Source organism: Tyto alba, unplaced genomic scaffold, assembly GCF_018691265.1.
Source record: "Tyto alba isolate M040663 unplaced genomic scaffold, T.alba_DEE_v4.0 Super-Scaffold_26, whole genome shotgun sequence".
Lineage (NCBI taxonomy): Eukaryota > Metazoa > Chordata > Aves > Strigiformes > Tytonidae > Tyto > Tyto alba.
Genome location: NW_024881300.1, coordinates 411,363 through 432,350, shown reverse-complemented (window position 1 = coordinate 432,350; position 20,988 = coordinate 411,363). Strand labels below are relative to the sequence as shown.

General features: G+C 62.0%; 1 protein-coding gene across 5 annotated transcripts; it reads left to right on the top strand.

Annotated features, from left to right (window-relative positions):
- The first annotated feature begins 305 nt into the window (after positions 1–305).
- On the top strand, positions 306–20,390 carry NDRG4 (NDRG family member 4). 5 transcript variants are annotated; one of them, XM_042797737.1, is made up of 18 exons: positions 336–438; positions 2,488–2,616; positions 4,286–4,377; positions 4,848–4,892; positions 11,492–11,597; positions 12,864–12,984; positions 13,248–13,310; positions 13,519–13,579; positions 13,898–13,984; positions 14,086–14,142; positions 14,512–14,615; positions 15,156–15,212; positions 15,308–15,359; positions 16,073–16,120; positions 16,350–16,385; positions 16,579–16,630; positions 17,285–17,323; positions 17,978–20,390. In XM_042797737.1, the coding sequence occupies exons 3-18, from the start codon at positions 4,303–4,305 to the stop codon at positions 18,130–18,132; spliced, it is 1,158 nt and encodes a 385-aa protein (XP_042653671.1). In that variant the 5' UTR covers positions 336–438; positions 2,488–2,616; positions 4,286–4,302; the 3' UTR covers positions 18,133–20,390. The 5 variants fall into 5 exon arrangements, with proteins under 5 accessions (XP_032848699.2, XP_032848700.2, XP_042653671.1 ...); XM_032992808.2 differs by lacking the exon at positions 2,488–2,616 and having other exon boundaries at positions 306–438; XM_032992809.2 differs by lacking the exons at positions 2,488–2,616; positions 17,285–17,323 and having other exon boundaries at positions 307–438.
- The last annotated feature ends 598 nt before the right edge of the window (positions 20,391–20,988 follow it).

The window sequence follows — 20,988 nt, the reverse complement described above, 5'->3', positions numbered from 1 at the left end:
GCTCCATCTCCTGTGTAACCCCCACACTCGTAACCGCACCCCCCACCCCCCCGCCATCTCTCTGTCGCCTGTGTAATCCCCTCCTCCCCCCCCCCCCCCCCCCCCCGGCCCAGGCCCATTGTCCTCCCGGTTCCCCCCGTTCCCGGCCCCGTTCCCGGCCCCGTCCCCTCCCCTTCGGCCCCGGCGAGGGGAGGAACCGGCCCGGCGGGGGCCGTGCCCAGCCTCGCCCCTGCGCCGCCCTGCGCGGCTCGCACCGGCACCGGCACCGGCACCGGCACCGGCACCGGCACCGGCACCGGCACCGGCACCGGCTCCGCTCGGTCCCCGCGCCGGGGGCCGCCCCCGCCCCCTCCCTCCGCGCCGCCCCGCCCGCCGGCGCCGCCGGGCCCCGCCGCCCCGGTATGAAGGCGCTCCGACACAAGATCGAGCTGCTCACAGGTACGGCCCGGTCCGGGCGCGCTGCGGCGGGGCGAGGCTGGGAGGGGCCGGGCGCTGGGGTGCCGGGGTCGGGAGAGGAACGAGCTTTGACCGCCCCCCCCCCCCCCCCCCCCCCCCCCCACGTAGGAGATGGGGCTGCCGGCCCCCCACGCCCCCGCCGCCTGCCTCTTCTCCCCGGAGCATGGGCTGCTGGCGGGGAGCGGTGCTTTTTTGGGGTGCGGGAGGTGACGCCTGGGGAGGTGCCAGGGCTGCAGCGGGCAAAGCGCAGCCTGGTGGTGCTGGGGGCGGGGGGGGGAAGTGGGGAACTGAGGAACTGAGTCGGCAGCCTCCTGGCACGGGGGGCCACCAAACTGCCAGCTGGGGTGTGGGGTGGTGTCTGTGGGACTGCTGGGGAATCCCTGCAGCACCCCCAACTCCGCCAGCCTCCCCTGGGAGCCTCCCCCGGTGCCTGGGTGCCCCGAGGACAGGGCTGGGGAGGAGGTTGCTCGTAGCAACAGCTGCTGCTAAAGAGCCTGCGTCCCCCCAGAGCGCCCCCCCCCCCCCCGCCACCGCTGCCCCCTGGGCCTGGGATGCTCAGCCCCTGGCACCGGAGCCCCTGGCCTGGTGGGTCTTGCTCAGTGACCTGCCCACTCCTGCACTCCCCGGTTGGACCACACCTTTAGTCTGGGTTGTGGGGGGCTGCTGGGGTGCAGACCCGTGCCCTCCCCATGCGGGCAGAGCAAGCTGTGGGTGTCTGGTCTGCACTGGCAGGGTGGGAGGTGGCCGGGACTGTGTGTCACACCGGGGTCTTCCTCCACCCCGTCGTGGCTCCTCAGCGACCCTGCTAAGGGGGCGATGCTGTGGGCACTCTTCCATGTCTTGGACTGGGCTGCAGGTTCCCTTCCTCCCTCTCCCCGCCTTGCCTTGGCTTTGCCGCCTGGCAGGGGCCAGCACTTGCTCCTCCAGATTTGCTTCCCCGTCTGTTATACCCTGCTCGGTTAGCCCGGAGAATCTCTGCCAGCATCCTGTGGGTGCCATGTCCGTGCCAGGGCAGGATGCAGGGAGTCAATGGGGAGACTCCTGTGAGGCTGGGGCATGATCCGAGGTATCCCTGCCTTCCGACCAGACACAGTGTCAAACCCTTCCCATGACAGCCTCGTCATGATAAAATAATATAATAATAACAACAATAATAATGTATTTCCTTGCCATGAGCTGCTTCTCCTCCAATAAGCCTGCACTGGGCTTCAGATCCCCAGGGAAGGTGAGCCAACACGGCTGTTTCTGTCCCCGTCTATAGATGCAGTGTCAGGGCCCCGGCGGGGCAGAGCACTAATGTCGCACCGTTTTTGGGACCGATTTGGGATTAGGGAGAAGGCGCCTCCTAACTCTGCCCAGGAAATGGTGGCACTGCACTGGGAAGGCAGAGCGGGAGCTGAGATGAGTGCTCTTGGGGTAGCACCCTGGGGGTAGGTGCTGTCGGGGAGCATTGTTGCGAGCTGGAGGGAAAAGGTCTCGTTGCCAGCCACATTGCCCTGGAGTGCGATGGGAGCCAAGTTGTTTTGGCTAGGAGGCCCGGAGCTGTGGCTTCCTCACCAGCCCTCTGTAGTGACAGTGGCCCGGGCAGGCTGGGTGACACTGCCCACAGCCCCACTGCTGTGCTGGCAGGAGCAGGGATGAGGGTACCTGTGGGGTGACATGGGATGCTGAGCACCCACGGGAAGCCCGCAGCATGGCTGTGACCCTACTCACAAGCGACTCCCTGGTGTACTGATCCCTCCCCCCCATCCCCAGGCTCAGCACCACTTCAGGAGACTGTCCATCCTGCGCTGAGGATGCTCGCTCACATAGGGTTCTGCCGTGTCCCTTGTGAACCAGCTTCACCGCCGCCATGTGAGCAGGGTCACGGGGTTTTCCTCATTGCTCGGCCACCCTCCCTCCCATATTAGCTGGAGGCTTTAATTAATAAAGGCATTTATCATACGCTGAGTGCTGTTCCCAGCCACCCTGGGTCTGTGGCCACATGGTGGGTTGGCACGGTCAGCCTGGGACACTCCTGCTCTCTTCCAGACCCAGCTACCGGTGAGGCTGATTTTCCTCCCATTTTTTAACACTGGGATTGTGCCCCAGGGGATCGCAGGGTTGCTTGGTCGGTGGATCTGCAGGCTGCAGCATCTCGACTGCTCTGGTGGGCTGCAGGTGAGGTCTGTTCCCTTGCGCAAAGCCATTTCATTTCCCCAGCAGCGGCTCAGTCTGGAGCAGCACGCCCCAGACTTGTGCCTCTCCACGGGGCTGTCAGCACCTCTCCTCGCTGGGGGTCTGCGCGGCCCCCAGCCCGGCGGGACCCTCTGTGCAGGTGATGACGTGGAGACCCCTGGCGCTGGGCGCCCTGGCACTCCTGGGAGGCTTCACAGTGGTGTTTCTCCCTTCAAACAGTTCTGGTCTGTTGGATGGCTCCCAAGGAGCAAAGTAAAGCGCGTTGTCTGCAAAAGGCAGCCAGACGGCACAGCCCACTTGGCTTTTGAATGGAAAACCTGGTTGGATGAGCAGAAACCGGCTTTGGAGGGGAGTTTATGACCAGCTTGTATATTCTCGGTAGCCTTGCAATGCTGGTGGCATTGCTTGGCCTTTCCACATTGCTAACCTGGGCTGACCCAGGTTTGAAGGTGGACAAAGCACGGAGGAGGCTTGGCTGAGGCTATGGGTGAAGCAGGGTCTGTGTCTGTTGTGGTGCTAGTGCGGCCTGATCCCATCGCCGTGTCCCCAGGGAGATTGCAAAGGGTGGATAGTCAGTGGAAGGGTTGTGGGAGACCAGTGCTGGCCCGTTTGGAGCAGCAGCAACTCATCCGAAGGCTTGGCCGTGGGGAAGGGGTGGAAACGGAGGTGGCGAGGGCGAACGCCTGAGGTCCAGGTCCTGCCTGAGCACAGATAATCCCCTTGAGCTGGGAACCGCCAGTTACACACTCCGACTATACACAGGGGAGCCTGGATTGTCCTCTGTGTCCCCGATGTCTGTCTCCTTCTGTGTGCAGTCAGCTGCTGGGGGGCACAGGCATCCCCTTGCTCCCCTCTGCTTTCGAAGCTGGCTTTGTGCCTCAGGGTGATTTTGGAGGTGCTGTTGTTGTGGGATACGAAGTCCCAGTGCCCTGGTCAGCAGCAGCCAGTCCCATACCTCTGCTCCACGGTGAAGTCTGTCCCTGCAAGCCCTGGGGCTGAGCTGCCAGCTGGCCAGCACTTGCTTTGCAGGCAAGGAGAAGAGTTTGGGAGCAAAGGCTTCATGTTTGGTTTTCTCTTGTCATTGCAATACAAACTTCAAGCTGTCTCTCTGCTCCCCTGCTTCTCAAAGCATCCCTTCGCCTCCCAGCATGGCTGAGAAATATCAGCCCTCATTCTGGCTGTTCAGGGAGATCTCCCTCTGTCCCATCCATAGCCATCTGCAGCCTCAAACCAGCCAGAATGTTGGATTTTCTCTCTCTGACCAATGCTGGAAGCTTGGGTGGGAATTGGGAAGTTCTTGCCCTGGGCTGAGTGCTGACAGGGGTGTCCAGACCAGGTTGCTCTCCCAGTTTGCCATGCACTGGAGACAGGTCTGTCCTCAACTGGGACAACTGGACCTGGGTGGGAGCTGGGAGCCGAGCTCTGCCAGGCACCTGTGCTTCGCCCTGCCCTGTGCCTGCATTCAGCTCCCAGCGGAGGGGCTTGCTGCAGCCCCGGACAAGCCAAAGCACCAGGTTCCCAGGTAGCTGGGTAGAGTGACGCTGATTTAGGTCCCATCCCCGTGGGCAGGGAGACGCGGGAGGCTCTGGAGGGGCTGGGGCAAAGAGGACCGAGGCAGGACCTGCCCCGACATCTCGCTTGCCCTGGGCAGGGCTGCTGCTGCAGGAGATGACCATGGCGGGGCTGCATGAGCTGTGCTTCACTGAGGAGAAGCCGTTGCTGCGGGGTCAGGATGCCGAGCTGGTGAGTCTGGTGACCCCACTGGATCCGTCTCCTGCATGTGGGGAGCTTAAGTGGGAGCGTGGTGGGGGTGTGCGCTGGTGTTGGGTGCACGTGTGTGCACATGTGTGTTGGTATTCGGTGCGTGTGTTTGTGCAGATGTGTGCTGGTATCGGTGCCCATGCGCGGGTGAGTACAGGTTCTGGTTTGGTGTGGTGATGTATATGTGTGTGAAGATGTTGCACGCACATGCTAATATACACCTGTGTGTGTGTGCACACGTGCAGGTAGTGCATGCACGTGTGTGCAGCTATTGTAGATGTGTGTGTATGTGTGCACACGTGTGGGCATTGTGTCCCCCTGCAGCCAGCGCTGCCCCGGGGAGTGGGTGCTTGTGGTGTCAGGGGCTTCGGGAGTTGGGTGGGAGGAGGGAGTCGCAGGAATGAGGTGCGGTGGGAGATGTCGCTGTCCCTAACAGCTCCTTCTGTCCCCAGGAGAACTCGGATGTCTTCCTCTCCACTGTGGACACAGACTGGAAGGTAAGAGCAGCCCTTGGGGGTGCTCCGCACCACTGGGTCCCGTGTGGGACAGCAGCCTGTGACTGGGGAAGGCTGTGGGGTGCTGAGCAGAGCCAGGGGTCTTGCTTTCCCCGCCTTCCATGGGGACATAGTGCCTGGTCGGTGCCTGTGCACGGGGCTGCACATCAGTCGGGGTCCCTGGCGGGAGGGGACAGGCAGACGCTGTCAGACATGCTCTGTGCTGGTGCTCGGATGTGGCTGGCGGGCACTTGGTGACAGGCCCGGGACAAAACCTCTTTAAAACAGGCAATTTCTTCTCAGGAGGGCCGAGCTGCTTTTCCAGCCCCTCTGCCATTGCCATGGCAATGGTTTCCTGGGTGATGCCAGCTCCCCCCGCTTACATAAGGATGTTTGAAAGCCTCTTTATTTTTTGGCGGGCTGGGGCATTGCCCCCCCCCTACCACCCACCTCACTTGGAGAGCAGGGCCCTCGCGCTTCCCCGGCTGGCACCTGCCCACCTCGTACCCCCGTTTCGCCTCCTCCTCGGAGCCCTGTGACACGGCCTTGGGGCTTGCAGGGGCTCAGCTCATGTCTGGCTCCCGTGTTGGTCTTCATCGCCCTCACACCTCTGCCCCAGCTCATCCCGCACCAGGATCCCTGCAGAGACTGAGGTGCCAGTAGATGGGGAGGGAGAGCAGTGGGGCTGCCAGACCCACACTTGCTGCCTGTCCCTCTCCCAAAGCATCCCCCCTGCCAGAGGACACCAGTGACCTGGTGTCAACCTTACAACCTGGATTCAGGTTGTATGTTGTGGCTTTTCCAGCGGCTGGGACCACCGGGAGGGTGGACTTGGGTGGTGCTGGCAAATCCTGCCAGGTCCAGCACTGAAACAGCAGCACCTGCATTTCATTCGTCCTGGAGAGGAGCAGGGGGACACCAGGTCTCTGTTTTAGCAGGTCCGAAGTGGTGCCCAGGCTTTTGGGGATGGCCCACTCAGCCTCCGTCACCTGAGTGGGTGGCAGGGTGCAGCCAGGTGGGGAGCAAGGACTTTCATCAGGATGCTGAGCGGTGGCTTCTGTGATTCACAGAGCAGGAGATTTCTGGTGGCCCTCTTCGAGGCCACAACATTATTCAAAAATGGCAGTGGTGGAAAAGAAGTGCGTCCTTCCCAGCAGCTCCAAAGCTGGCGAGACGCTGGGGCTGGGAGCAGCAATATGCAGGGCTGGGCCACTCTGTTTGCTCAGGGTTGCTGTTGACCACGGGAGGGGAAACCAAACCTCCTGGTGTCACTGAAGTGCGGGTGAGGAGGGAGAGGGAGATGAGGAGGAAGAGGAAAGCAGCAGTTCCAGGCTGCCCAGAGCTCCCGGTAATGCCATGGGCAGCGGTGTGGCTCTCGCTCGGCTGCGTGGGGGCAGGGCTTGCTTGGCACACAGGGGATGTTAAAGAGCAATGACTCTCCTAGGATGATGTTTGCATGTCAGCGTTTCAGGGTTTGGCCCACAATGATGCTGAACTGTGTCCCCCCACGGTGCCCAGGTGGAGCAGGTCCAGACAGCAAATGCCACAGTGATGCTCCTGCATGCCCTCAGTACCTACAAAAATGATCTGCGTAAGGATCAAGGTGGCTTTTCCCAAGCCAGCCAGGCCCTGCAGCCTCTCGGTCCCCCCGCCAAGTGTCTCCTCGTGGGGATGGAACAGGCTTCCCAGGCTGTGCCAGGGAAAGCCACTCCTTTCCCTAGCTCGCATGTCAGTTCCCTGCAAAGGCTGGAGGCTGCCTGCCCTTCCTTGGGGAGTTTTTATCCCATTTTTTAGGGTCGCCTCCTTGGGGTAATTCAGTCCTTCCCCCAGCTTAACTCCACTGTCCCTCTGCTCTCTTGTCAGGATGCTCGGGCCTGGCTGGGGCAGTGGGGGAAGCAGGGATCCCTTCTGCCACTGCCAGCCAAGGTAAAGCCCTTGGGGCTGCTGGCATAAGCCAAGGTGCAGGGGGACAGGTGTGTCTGCACCAGGACCTGGGTGCCCTGGCCCTGCTGGAGCTCTGGGCCACCCGCCAGGTGGATGGGCTAGTAGCCAGTGGGGTGGTGATGCCATTTAATGCCATTCAAGTGGAGCCAGCCTTGCTCAGACCTCCCATCTCCCAGCTGCCCTTTTGCATTCAAGCCTTAACTTCAGCTTTTCCATCCCTTCTCCCGTCTATTTTGTCACTTTCTGTCTTCTTTTGCCTGCTCATGCCCCTCTGCATCTCTTGCTTTTTCCCAGAGGCTGTGGCTGCTCATGCTCTTTGACTCCACAGGCAGCAGAGCTGAGGAAAGCAAAAATGACACCCAGACCCATGAATGGCTTTGTACTTGTGCCAGGAACCACCTGGGATCCGGGCTTCCCCCTCACAAGCAGTTCTTCTGTTAGCAGAGATGCATCTCTCCAGGCTTGGGTGTGAACTTGCAGCAGGACAAAGCAGTGCAGAGGAAAGTCTCTTTGGTGGAGGCAAAGTGAATGCTGTCCCTCTGCCTGCTTGTCTGTCCTTTCTCCCATGTCCAGACCCCCCTGGCTGCCCAGCCCTGACTTGTTTGCAGAACACTGCTTTCAGTGGCTCCCCACCAGCTCTGGATGATCGTTTGCTCAGGTCAGGGAAAGGGCTTTCCCCAGGAAAAAGTAGCTCAGCCCTCTTATTAGACATAAGAGACTCCACAGGAACAGGCTTGCTGGGCGTAGCTGAGGACATGGGTCTCTGCCATGCAGGGATGCCTGTGCATGTGCTGGCAGCTGGACCCCTTCTGCCCAGGGCTGTGGCACGTGCCAGGGCATGGTGGAAGCATGCCGTGGTGAGCTGCTGGGGGGGGGGATGCAGAGGTGAGGGTAGGCTCCAGCTGACGTGGAGCGTCCCTGCGGTGGGCAGGGAGGCTGAGGGTCCCGGCTGGATGCTGCCCCAGTCTGGCACTGGTGTGTCACTCTCTAGCCCCTTTGAGCAGGTCCCAGATGGACGGTGGGACTCTTCCTCCACCCATGGTTGCCCAACTTCGTGCTGGAGTGGCTTGGGTGCTGGCTGTGCCAAGCCGGGCAGTGGTGCTGGGCTGGGCAGGGGCAGGCAGGGTGCAGAGGGTGGCACCCAGAGCCTGCCAGAGGGTTTTAGGGCTGTGGTGGCATGAGGCTGTCCATGGGTGCGAGCTGCCTGCTCGCCCCCTCATGAAGCCTCGCTGGAATCAGAGCAGAAACCATCTGCCTGCATGCACGTGCGCGTGGGAATACACACGTGTGTGCGTGCGCACACGTCATGCATCGGCCCAGGGACAAGCTCCGACCCCTTGGTGCTGCTGGGTTGTCTTTCCTCTCGCCTTATTTCCCTGCCACCAGCAATGTCCGGTTGGGGCGAAATCCTGCACATCCCCCCTGTGCCAGCATCCTGCAGCAGGCAGGACGACCATGCTGCTGGGTAGGTAACACCGGTAACTGGGCAGCGTTCATGTGTGTACACGTGTGTGCCCCTCTGTGCACACGTGCGCAAGGTTCTGCATGTGTGCAGGTCATTGTGCACCCATGGGCATGAGTGATGGCCGTGGCATACACGCTAAGCACATGGGAGAAGGATGCAGCAGGCATGCTTCTTATTATGCACGTGACCATGCACATACATGTACCGGAGCATGAACCAACGCAGACACACAGGGGCCAGCCCTGTGGGGGTATACAGGAGCAATTGATGGGGTGCATGTTCTTCAGTGTGTCATTGTATTTATTTTTCCAAAGTTTGCATTCACAGACATGTGGGGGGGACAGAGTTTTGCCCGGCCCCTGTGTGTCTGTGTTGGTATGTGTTCCTGTGCACGTATGTGCATGGTCACACGCGTGTGCAGAGCGCACATGCTGCAGCCCTCTCCTGTGTGTTCAGCGTTTCGTTTACCCGTGCCCATTCATAGGGGTGTGTGCACGTGCCTTGCCGCAGGGCCTTGGTCTGAGCTGCTGCAGATTCAAGCATGATTCTGCGTGTTTGTGTGGGGCTGGACCCGTGTGTCTGTGGGTGATGCGTGTGGGTCAGCGTTGCTGGGCTCTGCTGTGGCAGTGCTGTTGCAAGGGGTGTGAGTGCAGCCCGGACCAGGCACCCCTGCCTGTCTCAGTCTGCTGAAGGAGGGAAGATGGAGCAGGTACTGCACAGTGCCAGGCGTTTTTTCTTCATAAACAAGGGGGTTTTGAGGCCAATTGGAGCATGAATAATTCCCGCAGCAGCCAATGGCTGAGTGCTGGCTCCATCACAGCGCTCGCCTGCAATGGAGGCCAAACCTGCCGGGGCTGCGCGTCGCATCGAGGGGGAAGGGAGAGGGAGGGCTTAGCGCAGGGCTGGGGCTCCGCTATAAATCAAGGCAAGGGGCTGAGCCAGCGCAGAGCTCTGCTTCACCCCAGCCTGCCGCACTGCTGTGCCCCACGCCAGGACCCCGTCCTTGGCCCACCTGGCCCACGCATCCTCCTCCACCCGGTTCCTCGCCATGCCTGAGTGCTGGGATGGGGTAGGTACCACCGTTCCCGTGATTGCTGCCCTCCCTTCCCAGGGCGTTTTGCCCCACTACCACCTCTGCTTGCCCAGGCTGGCCCTTGTACCCGGCAGGGCTCGGTGTGAGCCAGGCAGGTGTTGGTGCAGTGGCGGGGGGGGACCTGGTTGGGGAGCCCTTCCTTCCCCCAGCCCCACTGCTGCATCCCTCAGGTGCCGCAGGTTTCGGGGACGCATTGTCCTTGAGCATGTCCTCCCCGAGCCCAATGGAGATGCTGCGCCGAGGCTGAGGGTGAGCGAGCGCAGCCGCAGCAGCTGCGGGCTGTGCTGGGGCTGGCAGCTGATGGCGGGGGGGGCACACCGCCCCTTCTTCACCCGCAGAGTTGCAGAGGGTCTCTTGCCATTTTGGAGCGGTCTTTTGGATGGTTTCTGGCCTCTGCGGTGATGGCAACACCCGGTGGCAACAGGGTAGTGTGGAGCAGGGGGGCGAGCGCAGTGGGAGCACTGCAGTGGTAAGCGGGTAACCTGGACAGGGCTGGGCTTTCTCAGGCACCTATGGGTGCTGTGACCCCTATGCCCGTCCTTGCCTGGGCCAGGGTTGTCAGTGCCTCCCACCCCCTGCAGCCTGCGTCCCCCGCGTCCCCAGCGATCCCAGCCTCCCCCCATAGCGAGCATCCCTGCGGCAAAGGGCAGGGCTGTGGTACCCAGCGATGCGGCAGAGGCTGCACCGTGGGCAGGGATGTGCCTGGCTTGGCGGCGGGGGCTGGGGGGGAAGAGGTAGCAGTGCTGGGGAAGGAACCGCCACCTCGGGCATGTGATTTGGGGAGGGGGGGGGGATTGCAGGCTGAGCTGTTGGAGCTGTGACGGGGACTGCAGGCACGGTGATGGCTGGAAGGCAGCCCCGCACCCAGGATCAGACCACATGGATGCCTCCTGGTCTGTGACCTTGGGCCAGGCCCTTCCTCTGCCTCACTTTCCTCATCTGGTATTGCGGGGATGACTCTGTTCATTGCCTGCTGCCTGATACAGCCCCGAGGAGTGGGGGGACAGCTGTGGCTGAGGGCTGGGGTCAGGGTGCCCTTGGGGAGCTGAGCGCTGTCTTCACAGAGCCCTTGAGCTGCCCTCAGGCACCGTGTCCCCCGGGGGACAGTGGCTCTTGGTGAGAGGAGGCACTGCGGTGAGGTGACCCTGTCCTTAGGCAGTTCCTCCCACCTGAGGCCCGTGTCCTTCAGAGTCCTTGGCGGTGTGTAACCCGCAGGAGCGTTCACGTACCTGCTCCCCTCCCACCAGCCCACCCACGGGGCTGCCAGTACCAGCAGTGAGGACTGTGCTGGTTGGGCACCGTGCCAGCACCCCCTGCGCAGCTCTGCTCGGGGTGTGATGCTCCTGCACCCACCAGATCCCAGCTTTGAGGTCACTGCCAGGGGTCCGGCTGACAGGCATGGGCGTCTGGAGGGGACCCCTGGGCCCTTGTCCCTGGGCTGACCTGGGCTCACAGCCTCAGTTTCCCTTGCTGGCTGAGGATGATGGCTGTGAAAGCAAGGTTGGAGCCGTCCCAGCAAGGGAAACTGAGGCAGGGGGTAGTCCTGTCTCTTATGGGGGCACATCCATTTCAGACCAAGGGATTTTAAAAGTTACTTTAGCTGTCATTTTGGGATCTGGCTGCAGCGTTTCCTGGGGTAGTGATCGGGGTCTGAGCTCTGCCTGTTTGTCCCAGGCATGGGGAATCCAGGCCAACTGGGCTATGCTGTGATTCCCCCACCCTGTTGCCAAAACTCCCCCAGTTTTAAGCCCTTGAGGATCTCATCCCATCCTGTGGTCCACCTGTCTCATCCCACACTCCTCCTCTCCAAGCCCTCTTGGATCATCCCATCTCACCCCAAGCTTCTACCCCTTGTTCCCATCCTGTGGTCTGGTCACTATACACCCGTCCAATCCTAAATATTATTATCCTATTCCCTTCCCCTTCCCCCTTCCCCTTTCCCCTTCCCCTTCCCTTCCCTGACAGCTGCTCCTCTTTCCCTCGTGTTCCCATGGGACCCAGCCTCCCGGGGAAGCAGCGGTGAGGTGTAGGATGGTGGGGCAGGAGGCGACGCCTTGGGGCAGACAGGCAGACCTCACTCCATCTCTCCTCTGCCTCCAGGAACATGACATTGAGACCCCCTACGGGCTGCTGCACGTGGTCATCCGGGGCTCACCGAAGGGGAATCGCCCGGCCATCCTGACGTACCACGATGTGGGCCTCAACTGTGAGTGCTGGTTCCTGGGCCATGGGGTACAGGGGCAGGTGGGAGTGAGCCTGGGGCTGCACAGGGTGCCGGGACATTAGCCAAAGGCCCCAGCTCAACTTCTTTGCCTCTTCCCATTGAGGCTGCTTTGGATCTCCCCAGGCATCTGAAAGTACCGGGAGGGTTTTGATGCTCATCTGAACCCGAAGCCTGGGCCACGCATAGCCAGGAGTGCTTGGCCACCCTGGTGCTGGCTGTCTGCCTGCCCACACCGGGCAGGGATGGGACACGGGGGGATGCTGGGTCGGTCCCCACCACTGGCCCGTTGGTATTCAGAGCATGGACCTGGCTGGCAGCAGGGTGTAGCGGGTGCTGAAGAGGATGGGGACTAGCAGGGAAGGAGGAACCTTGACAGGCGGGGAAGGAGGGATCCTGAGCCGTGGCTCTAGATGTGGGGGTGCTGCGCTCTCTGTTAGCTTGAAGCCTTGGACCTGCACCCCAGACCCCTGCTCTGGGCTGTGCACCCCTGCCCCCGGCCAAACTAGGGTGCCTGGTGCCCTGTGGGTGAGGAGAAGCATCTCCCCCTCCGCTGGTGGCTGAGCCTGAGTCACCAGCATTCCAGGTGAACTGCATCACCATCGCAGCAGCACTCTCGTGTCCAGGGATGTGTCATGTTGGTTGCAATGGATGACCTTACAACCTGCCTCACCCCCATGTTTTGGGATGGATGTCCTGGCACCGATGCCATGGGTAGGAGCCTCCAAGCCTCAGTGATGGCTATATCCCGCTGCAGCAGTGGTGGCCTGTCCACTGTGGCACTGGGGCCATTTTTTTGACTATTTCAAAGCATGGAGATTTTCATCTGTTTCTCAATCCCATGTTTTCTTGAGCCCCTCCCGGGGATTTTAGGTGGGGCCAATAATGCCCCAGGCTGCTAATTCTGCTGCCGGCTGGGGCTGGGTGGTCCTGCAGCTCTGGGCTTTGCATCCCCCAGTCCCATCCCTCCAAGCAGACAAGGCTCACCCCAAACTCCTCATCCTCCTGGCTGTGTCTGTCCATCCCCACGCCTCCCAGCACCAGTAGGGATGTGGCCTTTTCTAACAGTGGCTGTGGTCTCTGTGGTGGGGATGAGGAGCCTGGAGGGAAGGGGATGGGAGAGCTTTGGTGGCACGTCACCTCCCAGTTGAAGGGCAGCGGGAGGGCAAGGGGCATCTCTCCATGCTCCCCTGGCCCACCAGAACCCTGTGCCGGGCGCTTGGGCTCTGATTCCTGCCTGCCCTTTGACAGACAAGCTTTGCTTCAACACCTTCTTCAACTACGAGGACATGCAGGAGATCACGAAGCACTTTGTGGTGTGCCACGTGGACGCGCCAGGCCAGCAGGCAGGAGCCTCGCAGTTCCCTCAGGGGTAGGTGCCAGCTCTGGGGATTGCTACACCTGCTGGGATGTCCCCTCCCTTCCCGTCACTGCCGGGGCAGTCATGCCCTGCCTGTGGGTTTCTCCGAACCATGCCAAAGCCTGTGGCAGCCGACTGGCCCAGGGTAGGCAATGGGCTGGTTTGTGGGGGGGTGGCATTTCCTTGCCCACTTCAGGCAGCCCAGCTGCTCTGTCCCAGCCTTCCTGCGCTGCGAGGGTCCCGTAACTGCCGTCCCGTGCCTCCCTGTGCTGCAGGTACCAGTACCCATCCATGGACCAGCTGGCTGCCATGTTACCCAGTGTGGTGCAGCATTTTGGGTGAGTCAGCCTCTCCTCCATGGCTGCGGGCTGAGGGTGCTGGGCAGGGAAATGGGCAGGAGGCAAGGGTCTGGGGCTGGGGGAGGTTGTCCCTGTAAGCTGGCACCCCGAATGTCTCCTTGTGCCCCCATGCTGCGGGTAGAGGTGTGCCCCAGGGAACCCATGCTGGAGCCCACTGTCCCCCTACACACACCTCTCCGCTTTCCAGGTTCAAGTACGTGATTGGGATTGGTGTTGGGGCAGGAGCCTACGTGCTGGCCAAGTTTGCGGTAAGCCTGGGGCTGGGATGGGCTGGCCCTGAGTTGCCTGTACCTACTGTCGGCCTGGGGCATGGGGAAGAGTGGGAGCTTACAGCCCCAGGGCAGGCTGTGCCACTGTGAAGGCTCCTGGAGGGATGGGGGGGCCGGGACGGCAGTGCCATGGCCGTGGTGGCTGAGCAGTCTTGCCACAGGTCTCCCATCGCTCCCAGGACAGGGCCACGCCGGCCCCACGCAATGCCTGTGCAGTGGGCAGCAGTGCTGGTGCGGGGGGCTGCCCCGGGCGCAGCTCCCCTTCCCACTGAGCATCGCCCCTCTCACTCACTGCAGCTCATCTTCCCTGACCTGGTTGAAGGACTGGTCCTCATGAACATCGACCCCAATGGCAAAGGCTGGATTGACTGGGCAGCTTCCAAGGTGGGCTGACCCCCCGCCCCCCCCGCCCCGCTGGCCCCGGCTGCTCCCTGGGGCTGGAGCCAGCCGTGGCAGTGCCGTAACTCCCTGTGCTCCCTCCACAGCTCTCTGGCCTCACCAGCACGCTGCCGGACACCGTCCTGTCCCACCTCTTCAGCCAGGTAAGGGCTGTGCATCCCGCTGGCCCTTGCCACCGGCCCCAGCCCCAGCCTCCCAGCAGGGCTGTGGCTTCCCCTGCCTGCTGGGTGCCGCAGTGCCACTGGACCTGGCCCCTGGGCAGGGACGGGGTTAGTCAAGCCCTACCTGCACCCCTCCCGCCCGATCCAGGGCTTAGCCTTGACGAGCGTGCGACTCCTGCCTGCATCCTGCCTGGGTGTGCTGCCCGCAGCACTGCCGTGCCCAGCTGCATTGCCTGGCAGACCCCCCCCTCTGCCCCGCTGGCTGGCACGGCATGAGCAGGCTGGGGGGAGCGGGGTGTCTCCAGGGCACCCAGCAGCACTGGCCCTCACCTCCATCCCCTGCCGGCACAGGAAGAGCTGGTGAACAACACGGAGCTGGTGCAGAGTTACCGGCAGCAGATCGGCAGCGTGGTGAACCAGTTCAACCTCCAGCTCTTCCTCAACATGTACAACAGGTGAGCACCGCGGGCGGCCCTGCCAGCGGGTGCCCTCCTCTCTGCACCAGGGCGAGGGGCTGCCGTGCCGGTGGGTGGCCCCGAGGGCGCTGTGGGAATCCTCAACACTGTTGGGTGCTGCCACCACCCTCCGGTGCAGGCAGGCAGCGGTGCAAAGCTGGCCGCCGGTGCTGGCCGGGGATGCAGGAGTGGTGGTACCTGTGCCGAAGCCTTGCCGTGCCCCAGAGCCCACGGCCGTGGGTGCATGTCGCCTGGTCTCCTCCAGCTCTGGGTTCTGGCGCAGGCCTAGGGGACGGGGCAGAGATGCCATCCCGTGCGTGCAGGGGGTTGGGAGCCTTGCTACTCTTCCGGGTGCTGCATCCTGTGGCACGGGCTCTGCTTGGGTCATGGCAGAGATGGCCATGGGGTCCTCCCTCCACTGCCGGGACAGTGGGGCTGGGTGCTGCTTCCTGGAGCTGGCAGTGCCCCAGCTCTTGTGCTATGGCATCGGTGGCAGCACCTGCCAGTGGGCTCACATTGGCCCTCTTTCTCCTCCATCAGCCGCAGGGACCTGGACATCAACCGGCCTGGGACTGTGCCCAATGCCAAGACGCTGCGGTAAGGGTTGTGCTGGCGTGGCATGGGGGGCGTCAGGGCAGTGGAGTCCACGCAGCCCCATCCCTGACTGTGCCCCTTCCTCCTCTCGCTTCCAGCTGCCCTGTGATGCTTGTGGTTGGAGACAACGCGCCTGCTGAAGAGGGGGTGGTGAGTGATGGAGCGGTGCCTGTGGGGTGGCACGCAGACAGTGCCCACGTGTGGGCAAGGTCGTGTTCGCTGCCTGCTCAGAGAAGTGTGAGCTCCCATCTGTGGGAACGTGTCCCTGTGCAAACATACCTGCTTGTGTAGGCGCGTGTGTGCACGTGCATCTGTGCACGGTTGCTCTACCTGGAAACCCCCCCCTTCCTCGTGTGCCCACGTGTGCTCACAGCGTGCACACTCGGATGCGTCGGCGCGCACACTCCGTGCTTGGCCACACGCCCCCAAACAGCTGCCAGCTGCACCCACATAGCTGTCCACACTTGCACCGTCAGCCACAGGTACTGTGCAGGTGGGCGCATCTGTACATAATGTGCAACTGCATGCACACGCCCCCCCCTCCATCACGTGTACCTCTATGCATATGAGCACACTTGTGTGCTTGTACACATGTGTGTGACACACAGGATGCCTCACCAGCCCCCCTTCCTCTCCCTTTCCAGCCCCCACCCTTGCCCAGACACTGGCAGGAGGAAAGTTCCCCGTGTCCCACAGCAAGGGGTGGTGGTTCTGCGGGCTCAGAGCTTGCCTAGCACCTTGTCTCCAAGTGGCTGGGGTGGGATGTGCCAGCTGGGGTGCCATGGGCCAGTAGTGGTACCCAGGGCGACTTCTGCCAGGCTCAGGGTCCCCCAGGGTGCTAATATCATCCCTCTCACCTGCAGGTGGAGTGTAACTCCAAGCTGGATCCCACCAACACCACCTTCCTGAAGGTAGGCAGGGGGCAGGGGGCAGCTGGGAGGTCCCTGCTGTCCATGAAGTGCCCTGTTGCCCTCTGCCCCAGGGTTACAGGGTGTCCACATCTCCCCATTCCGGGTCTGTCCTGGCCGTGGGGCTGGGGCTGGGTGGGGAGAACAGGGTGGCCCCAGCGGTGGCATCCTGCCAGCAGGTACCAGGGGACAGGGTCACCCTCCCAAACTAATCGGGACCTTCTCTCTGCAGATGGCTGACTCCGGTGGGCTGCCCCAGGTCACGCAGGTGAGCCCCTACAATTTCTCCAGTTAACTGGGTATACTGGGCCCTGAGACATGCACTGGTGCTGTCCCTGGCTAGCTGGAGATGAGCTGAGGTGGGCGTAGAGGTCTTGTGCAGGGGCTGCAGGAGGCGGCTTGGGGCTGAGCGGGATGTGGGCCCCAGCGCTGCCTCAACTTGGCCTGCTCTCTCCCCGCAGCCCGGCAAGCTGACCGAAGCCTTCAAGTACTTCCTGCAAGGCATGGGCTACAGTGAGTGCCAGGGCTGGGCATGGGGCTGGCGTGTGCCTGCGTGTGCATGTGCGTGTGTGCCCGTGTGTGCGTGTGCTGACCCTGCCACAGGAGAGGAGCCCGGCAGCCCCGCCTGCCCGTCCTGTGGAGAGCTGCACGGGCATCTGCGGCGTCGGATGTGCAGGCGTACAAGGGGTCTATCCATGCGTTTGTAGGGCTGTAGGGTGTACAGGCTCTGTGTGCACATAGACATGCGTGCAAGGGCTCTGTGTGTACATACGTGTGTGGACAGGGTCTCTGCACATGCGTACGCACTTATGTGTGTGTGTGGGCATGCATGAGCAGGTGCTGTGTGTGCACATAGACGTGTAGATTCCACGTCCACAAGTCTGTGTGCATGTGTGCGTACAGGTCGGTGAGCACGTGTGTGTGTGTGCATCCCTGTGTGTGTGCACATGCGCGAAGGTCCATGTACACGTGTGTGGGTGTGGGTGTGTTTGAAGGTCCACGTGCCCATGCATGTGTCTGTGCGTGTGCAGGTCTATGTGCACACATGCAGGTCCGTGTGCATGCACACACAGGGCTGGGTGGGGGCTCCTGGCCCCATGGAGCAGCCAGTGCAGCTGACCCTCTCTCTCTGCCCTCCCTGCCCTTCTCCTGCTCCATCCCTGCCAGTCGCCCACCTGAAGGATCGGAGGCTGAGTGGAGGCACAGGTACCGCTCAGTGCTGCTTGGCCCGTGCCCGCTGCTGCATGGTGCCCGCCTGGCCTGTGCCCTCGAGCTGCCTGGGCACCTTTGGGAGCAGCCTGGGTGTGGGGCTGGCCCTTCCTAGCCAGGTGCCCTCTGCCTCGTTCCACTTTGCCTGAGGTGGCATCCTGAGACAGGGCTGGGGGCTGAGAAACGGCATTCGGAGAAGTTCCCCCAAGGCAGGCACAGTCTTGGCAGTGTGCCCGCTGTACCTTCCTCCAGCCAGCCAGGAGCTGTGCCCGCTGGGCATCCTGGCTGGAGTTAGGGTGTCACCTTCCCTACACATCCTGGGGAGCTGGGAGAGCTCCCATCACAGCTCATTCCTTCCCCGGAGTGTGGCGGCCAGGGGTCCCTGCTGCCCCATGCCCAGTGGTCGCAAGCCCAGGAGATATGCCCAGTGTGCAGCCTGCCACAGGGCACCCTGTCCCTTCCCCACTCTCCCTTGCCATCCTGGAGCTGCTCATGTTGTCACAGCCCCGCATGCTGCAAGCTTGTGCCTTGGGGTCATTCGCGTCGGGGAGCGGGACCAGTGGCTTTGCTCGTGTGAGGCAATGTTGGCTCAGGTCCTGATGGCTTTCGGAGGGAGCTGAGCACCCCGGCCGTCTCTCTGTGCCCGTGCAGTGCCATCCGCCAGCATGACCCGCCTGGCACGCTCCCGCACGGCCTCCCTCACCAGCGCCAGCTCGGTGGATGGCACCCGCCCACGTCCCTGCACCCACTCAGAGAGCACCGAGGCCATGGGGCAGATCAACCACACCATGGAGGTATCGTGCTGAGGTCCACACCTGCTGCCGACGTCTCCTCCAGAGCCATCTCCCATCTGTCAGCATCCAGCACCCACCCGCCCCATGGACATCCTCCACCAGGGCCCTGGCTCCTTCGGGGTCGATTCGTCTTCTTTGCCATTGGCCTCATCCTCTTGTCTAGTACTGGAGAAGGAGAGGGGCTTCGCTTCACTGCCTCCCAGCTCCAGCTCCTGGCTTTGTCCAGCAGTCACACATGGTTCTGCATCGGTCCTCACCCTCCCCAACATCAGCTTGGCCCTGGCTTGGGAGTATGGGTGGCAGGTGGACGGGGCCGGGATGGGGGAGCAGGGGCAGGGTGATGAGTTGGGGACAGGATGGTGGGATGGGGCAGGACAGCAAACTGTGGGCAGGACAGAAGGACATGGAGAGGACACAGGAGGTAGGCTGGTCCCCCAAGGTCAACCAACGGCTGGCCAAACCAGAAGAAAGACAGAGACAGGGAGCGGCGCTCACTGGGAGGTCACTGGGCCCTTCCTGGGGATGCAGCTCCCATTTCTTCCCAACGACCCTCCCTGGGAAGAGCTAGAATGGGATCCCACCCCGGGCCTGCTGCCCCAGAGCTAGCTGAGCCTTGTGAGAAATCACACCCCAAACTGTCTCCTCGCCCTGGTCGTGTACCCCGCGAGCCACCTCGGAGCATGGGGAGAGGTCTCAGCTCTGATCCAGAAGCCATTGGGGCAGGAAGGTGGCATGGGGGTTCCCCTGCCTCTGCCCTCGCCCGTGGTGGCACTTCCTTAGTCCTTTGTTGCAAGAAGGACAATCGCCACCTGCCACCAAAAACGCGCTGGGAGGGAAGGGGGGAGCTGTGTCCCCTGACCTGCTCGGTCCCTGCCACACTGGCAGTTCTACTCCCAGCTCTTGGGCTGAGGCCGCCAGGCCTCAGACGCCGCCGGGTTTGGGGATGTTGCATGGCAGATCCCCCTCCAGTTTCGTCCCAGCCTGTGGGTGTCACCACAGTCGAGTCATTAGCAATAAGATGAGACACTCCCCCCCTGCAATGCCCTCAGTGCCCTCTGCCCCGCAGGGTGCATCCCCGCAAAGCGCTGGCAGTGTGGGGTGACCCCTGGACCTGGGGAGCACCCCAGTGTTGGCTGGCTTTGCCCACAGGTTGGCTTTGCCCACAGAGCCAGCCAGGCTCACCATGGCCCCCCAAATCTACACCCCTCATCCTCAGCATCTCGCCCGGGCACCACATGGGGCTTCTCTCAAGGGCTTGGCTCCCCCAGGGTGTGGGGCCCCCCATCTGGCCACCGGCTCCGGGTGGATCCAGCCTCTTGCGCCCGGCATGGAGAGCCATGCCATCGTGTAACCCTGCTGTCGGCCACCCAGCCTCTGCTGCTGCCAGCAGCCTACCCCACAGGCAGAAAAGCCCAGCCCCTCCAGCACCCAGGGTAAGGGAGCCCCTGGCTCTGGCAATGGGTGCTCATGTCTTTGCGGGTGGTCCGCAGGGGACCCCAGCAGGGACTTATGGGGGACCCCCCGGGTGCCACCACTGGGTGAGCAGAACCAGCCTGCTGGGAGCAGGTCCCACCCAGCCCCCCAAAAGCACTGCCCCCCCCCAACCCTGTCCCCACTCCCCAGTGAGGGGCACAGAGGTCCTGGGGCTCCCAGCGGGTGTATGAGGGCTTTTGGCTCCGAGACCCGTGCCCTGCCCAGCCCCTCCCATAACACCACCCCAAAACACCAGTGTCCCTATTTGTCCCCCACTTTGTTCTGCTGTGTGCTTCCTTCTCAGTGTGACTCTGAAAGCTATGTAGCTCCTTTTTACTGTAGATACCGCTGCGATCTCTTGTTTTCTCAGCGTGTCCTTCCAGATATATATAAAAATACCTATACATAATATATATAAGGGTTTGTCTGATCCCTGACCTTTTGGGGTTCAATTCCCCCTTGCATTCTCATCCAAGCAGTGCTGTGTGGTTCTCCTGGAGGTGCTCTGGCCGTACTCGCCTTTGGTTCCTCACCTTGGTTTTGTTGGTCAGTTTGGTTTTCTCTGGTGGTTTGTTCTTTTGATTTTTCTTGGTTTTCCTTTTTTTCCCGGTCACAGCAGAATTTAATGCGTTTTCCTGTCTGAGCATAACCTGGTTTTGTCATGGCGGGCGGCATCAAGGCTGCCACACTCACGAGATGGCAATATGTAAACCGGATTTAACTAACCTGTTGCTGTAGAGAGGATTTACTGTGTTGGAAAAAAACCCAACAAACTAATAAAGATGTTAAGAACCTGCTGTGCTGGAGGGAAATGAGTCCAAGCCCATCTTGGGCCTGCCTGCAGAGATCTGGTGGGCAGGGAGGACAAGGGGTACACCTTGGCCACCAACCCTACCAGGAGCTACACTGCTGGGAGAGGGGACCAGAGTGTCCTTGGAGGAGAGCCCAGGACCCCAGGGTGCATGTGGAGGGGAGTTGTAGGGTGCTTTGGCTTTGGGGCAGCCACAGGCAGAGTTCCCCATATGTTGGGAGTGGATGGAGACTGAAAAGCTGCCAGTTGTGGCCCAAAGAGGTTGGATCCAAGGGGTGCCCACTGGGGAAGGAAAGACCCATGGCTGCACAACTCTGGGGATGAACAGGGTCCCCAGGAGAGCCAGATTCCCTGTCCTCTTCCAGGACTGCAGGCTCCCTGTTTGTCTCCACATCAAGGTCTGAAAGTACCAGGCCACAGGCGTTTCCAAGTGTACGAATCCCCTCCCTGCATCCCGGCCCTCATCCCTGCTCCAGTGTGTCAGTGTCTGCCTTGTACTGGGGTGCCCCAGTCCCTGAAGACAGTACCAGAGCCAGGGCATGGAGGGAGAGTGACTGTGCAGTCCACACGCATGGTTGCCTGGC

What these genes read in the sequence shown, in the direction of transcription:
- NDRG4 (XM_032992808.2), top strand. Translation starts at nt 402, where the DNA reads ATGAAGGCGCTCCGACACAAGATCGAGCTGCTCACAG. An exon ending in CCACGATGTGGGCCTCAACT is followed by an intron (nt 11,598 to 12,863) that starts GTGAGTGCTGGT and finishes GCCCTTTGACAG; the next exon opens with ACAAGCTTTGCTTCAACACC. An exon ending in AGTGTGGTGCAGCATTTTGG is followed by an intron (nt 13,311 to 13,518) that starts GTGAGTCAGCCT and finishes TCCGCTTTCCAG; the next exon opens with GTTCAAGTACGTGATTGGGA.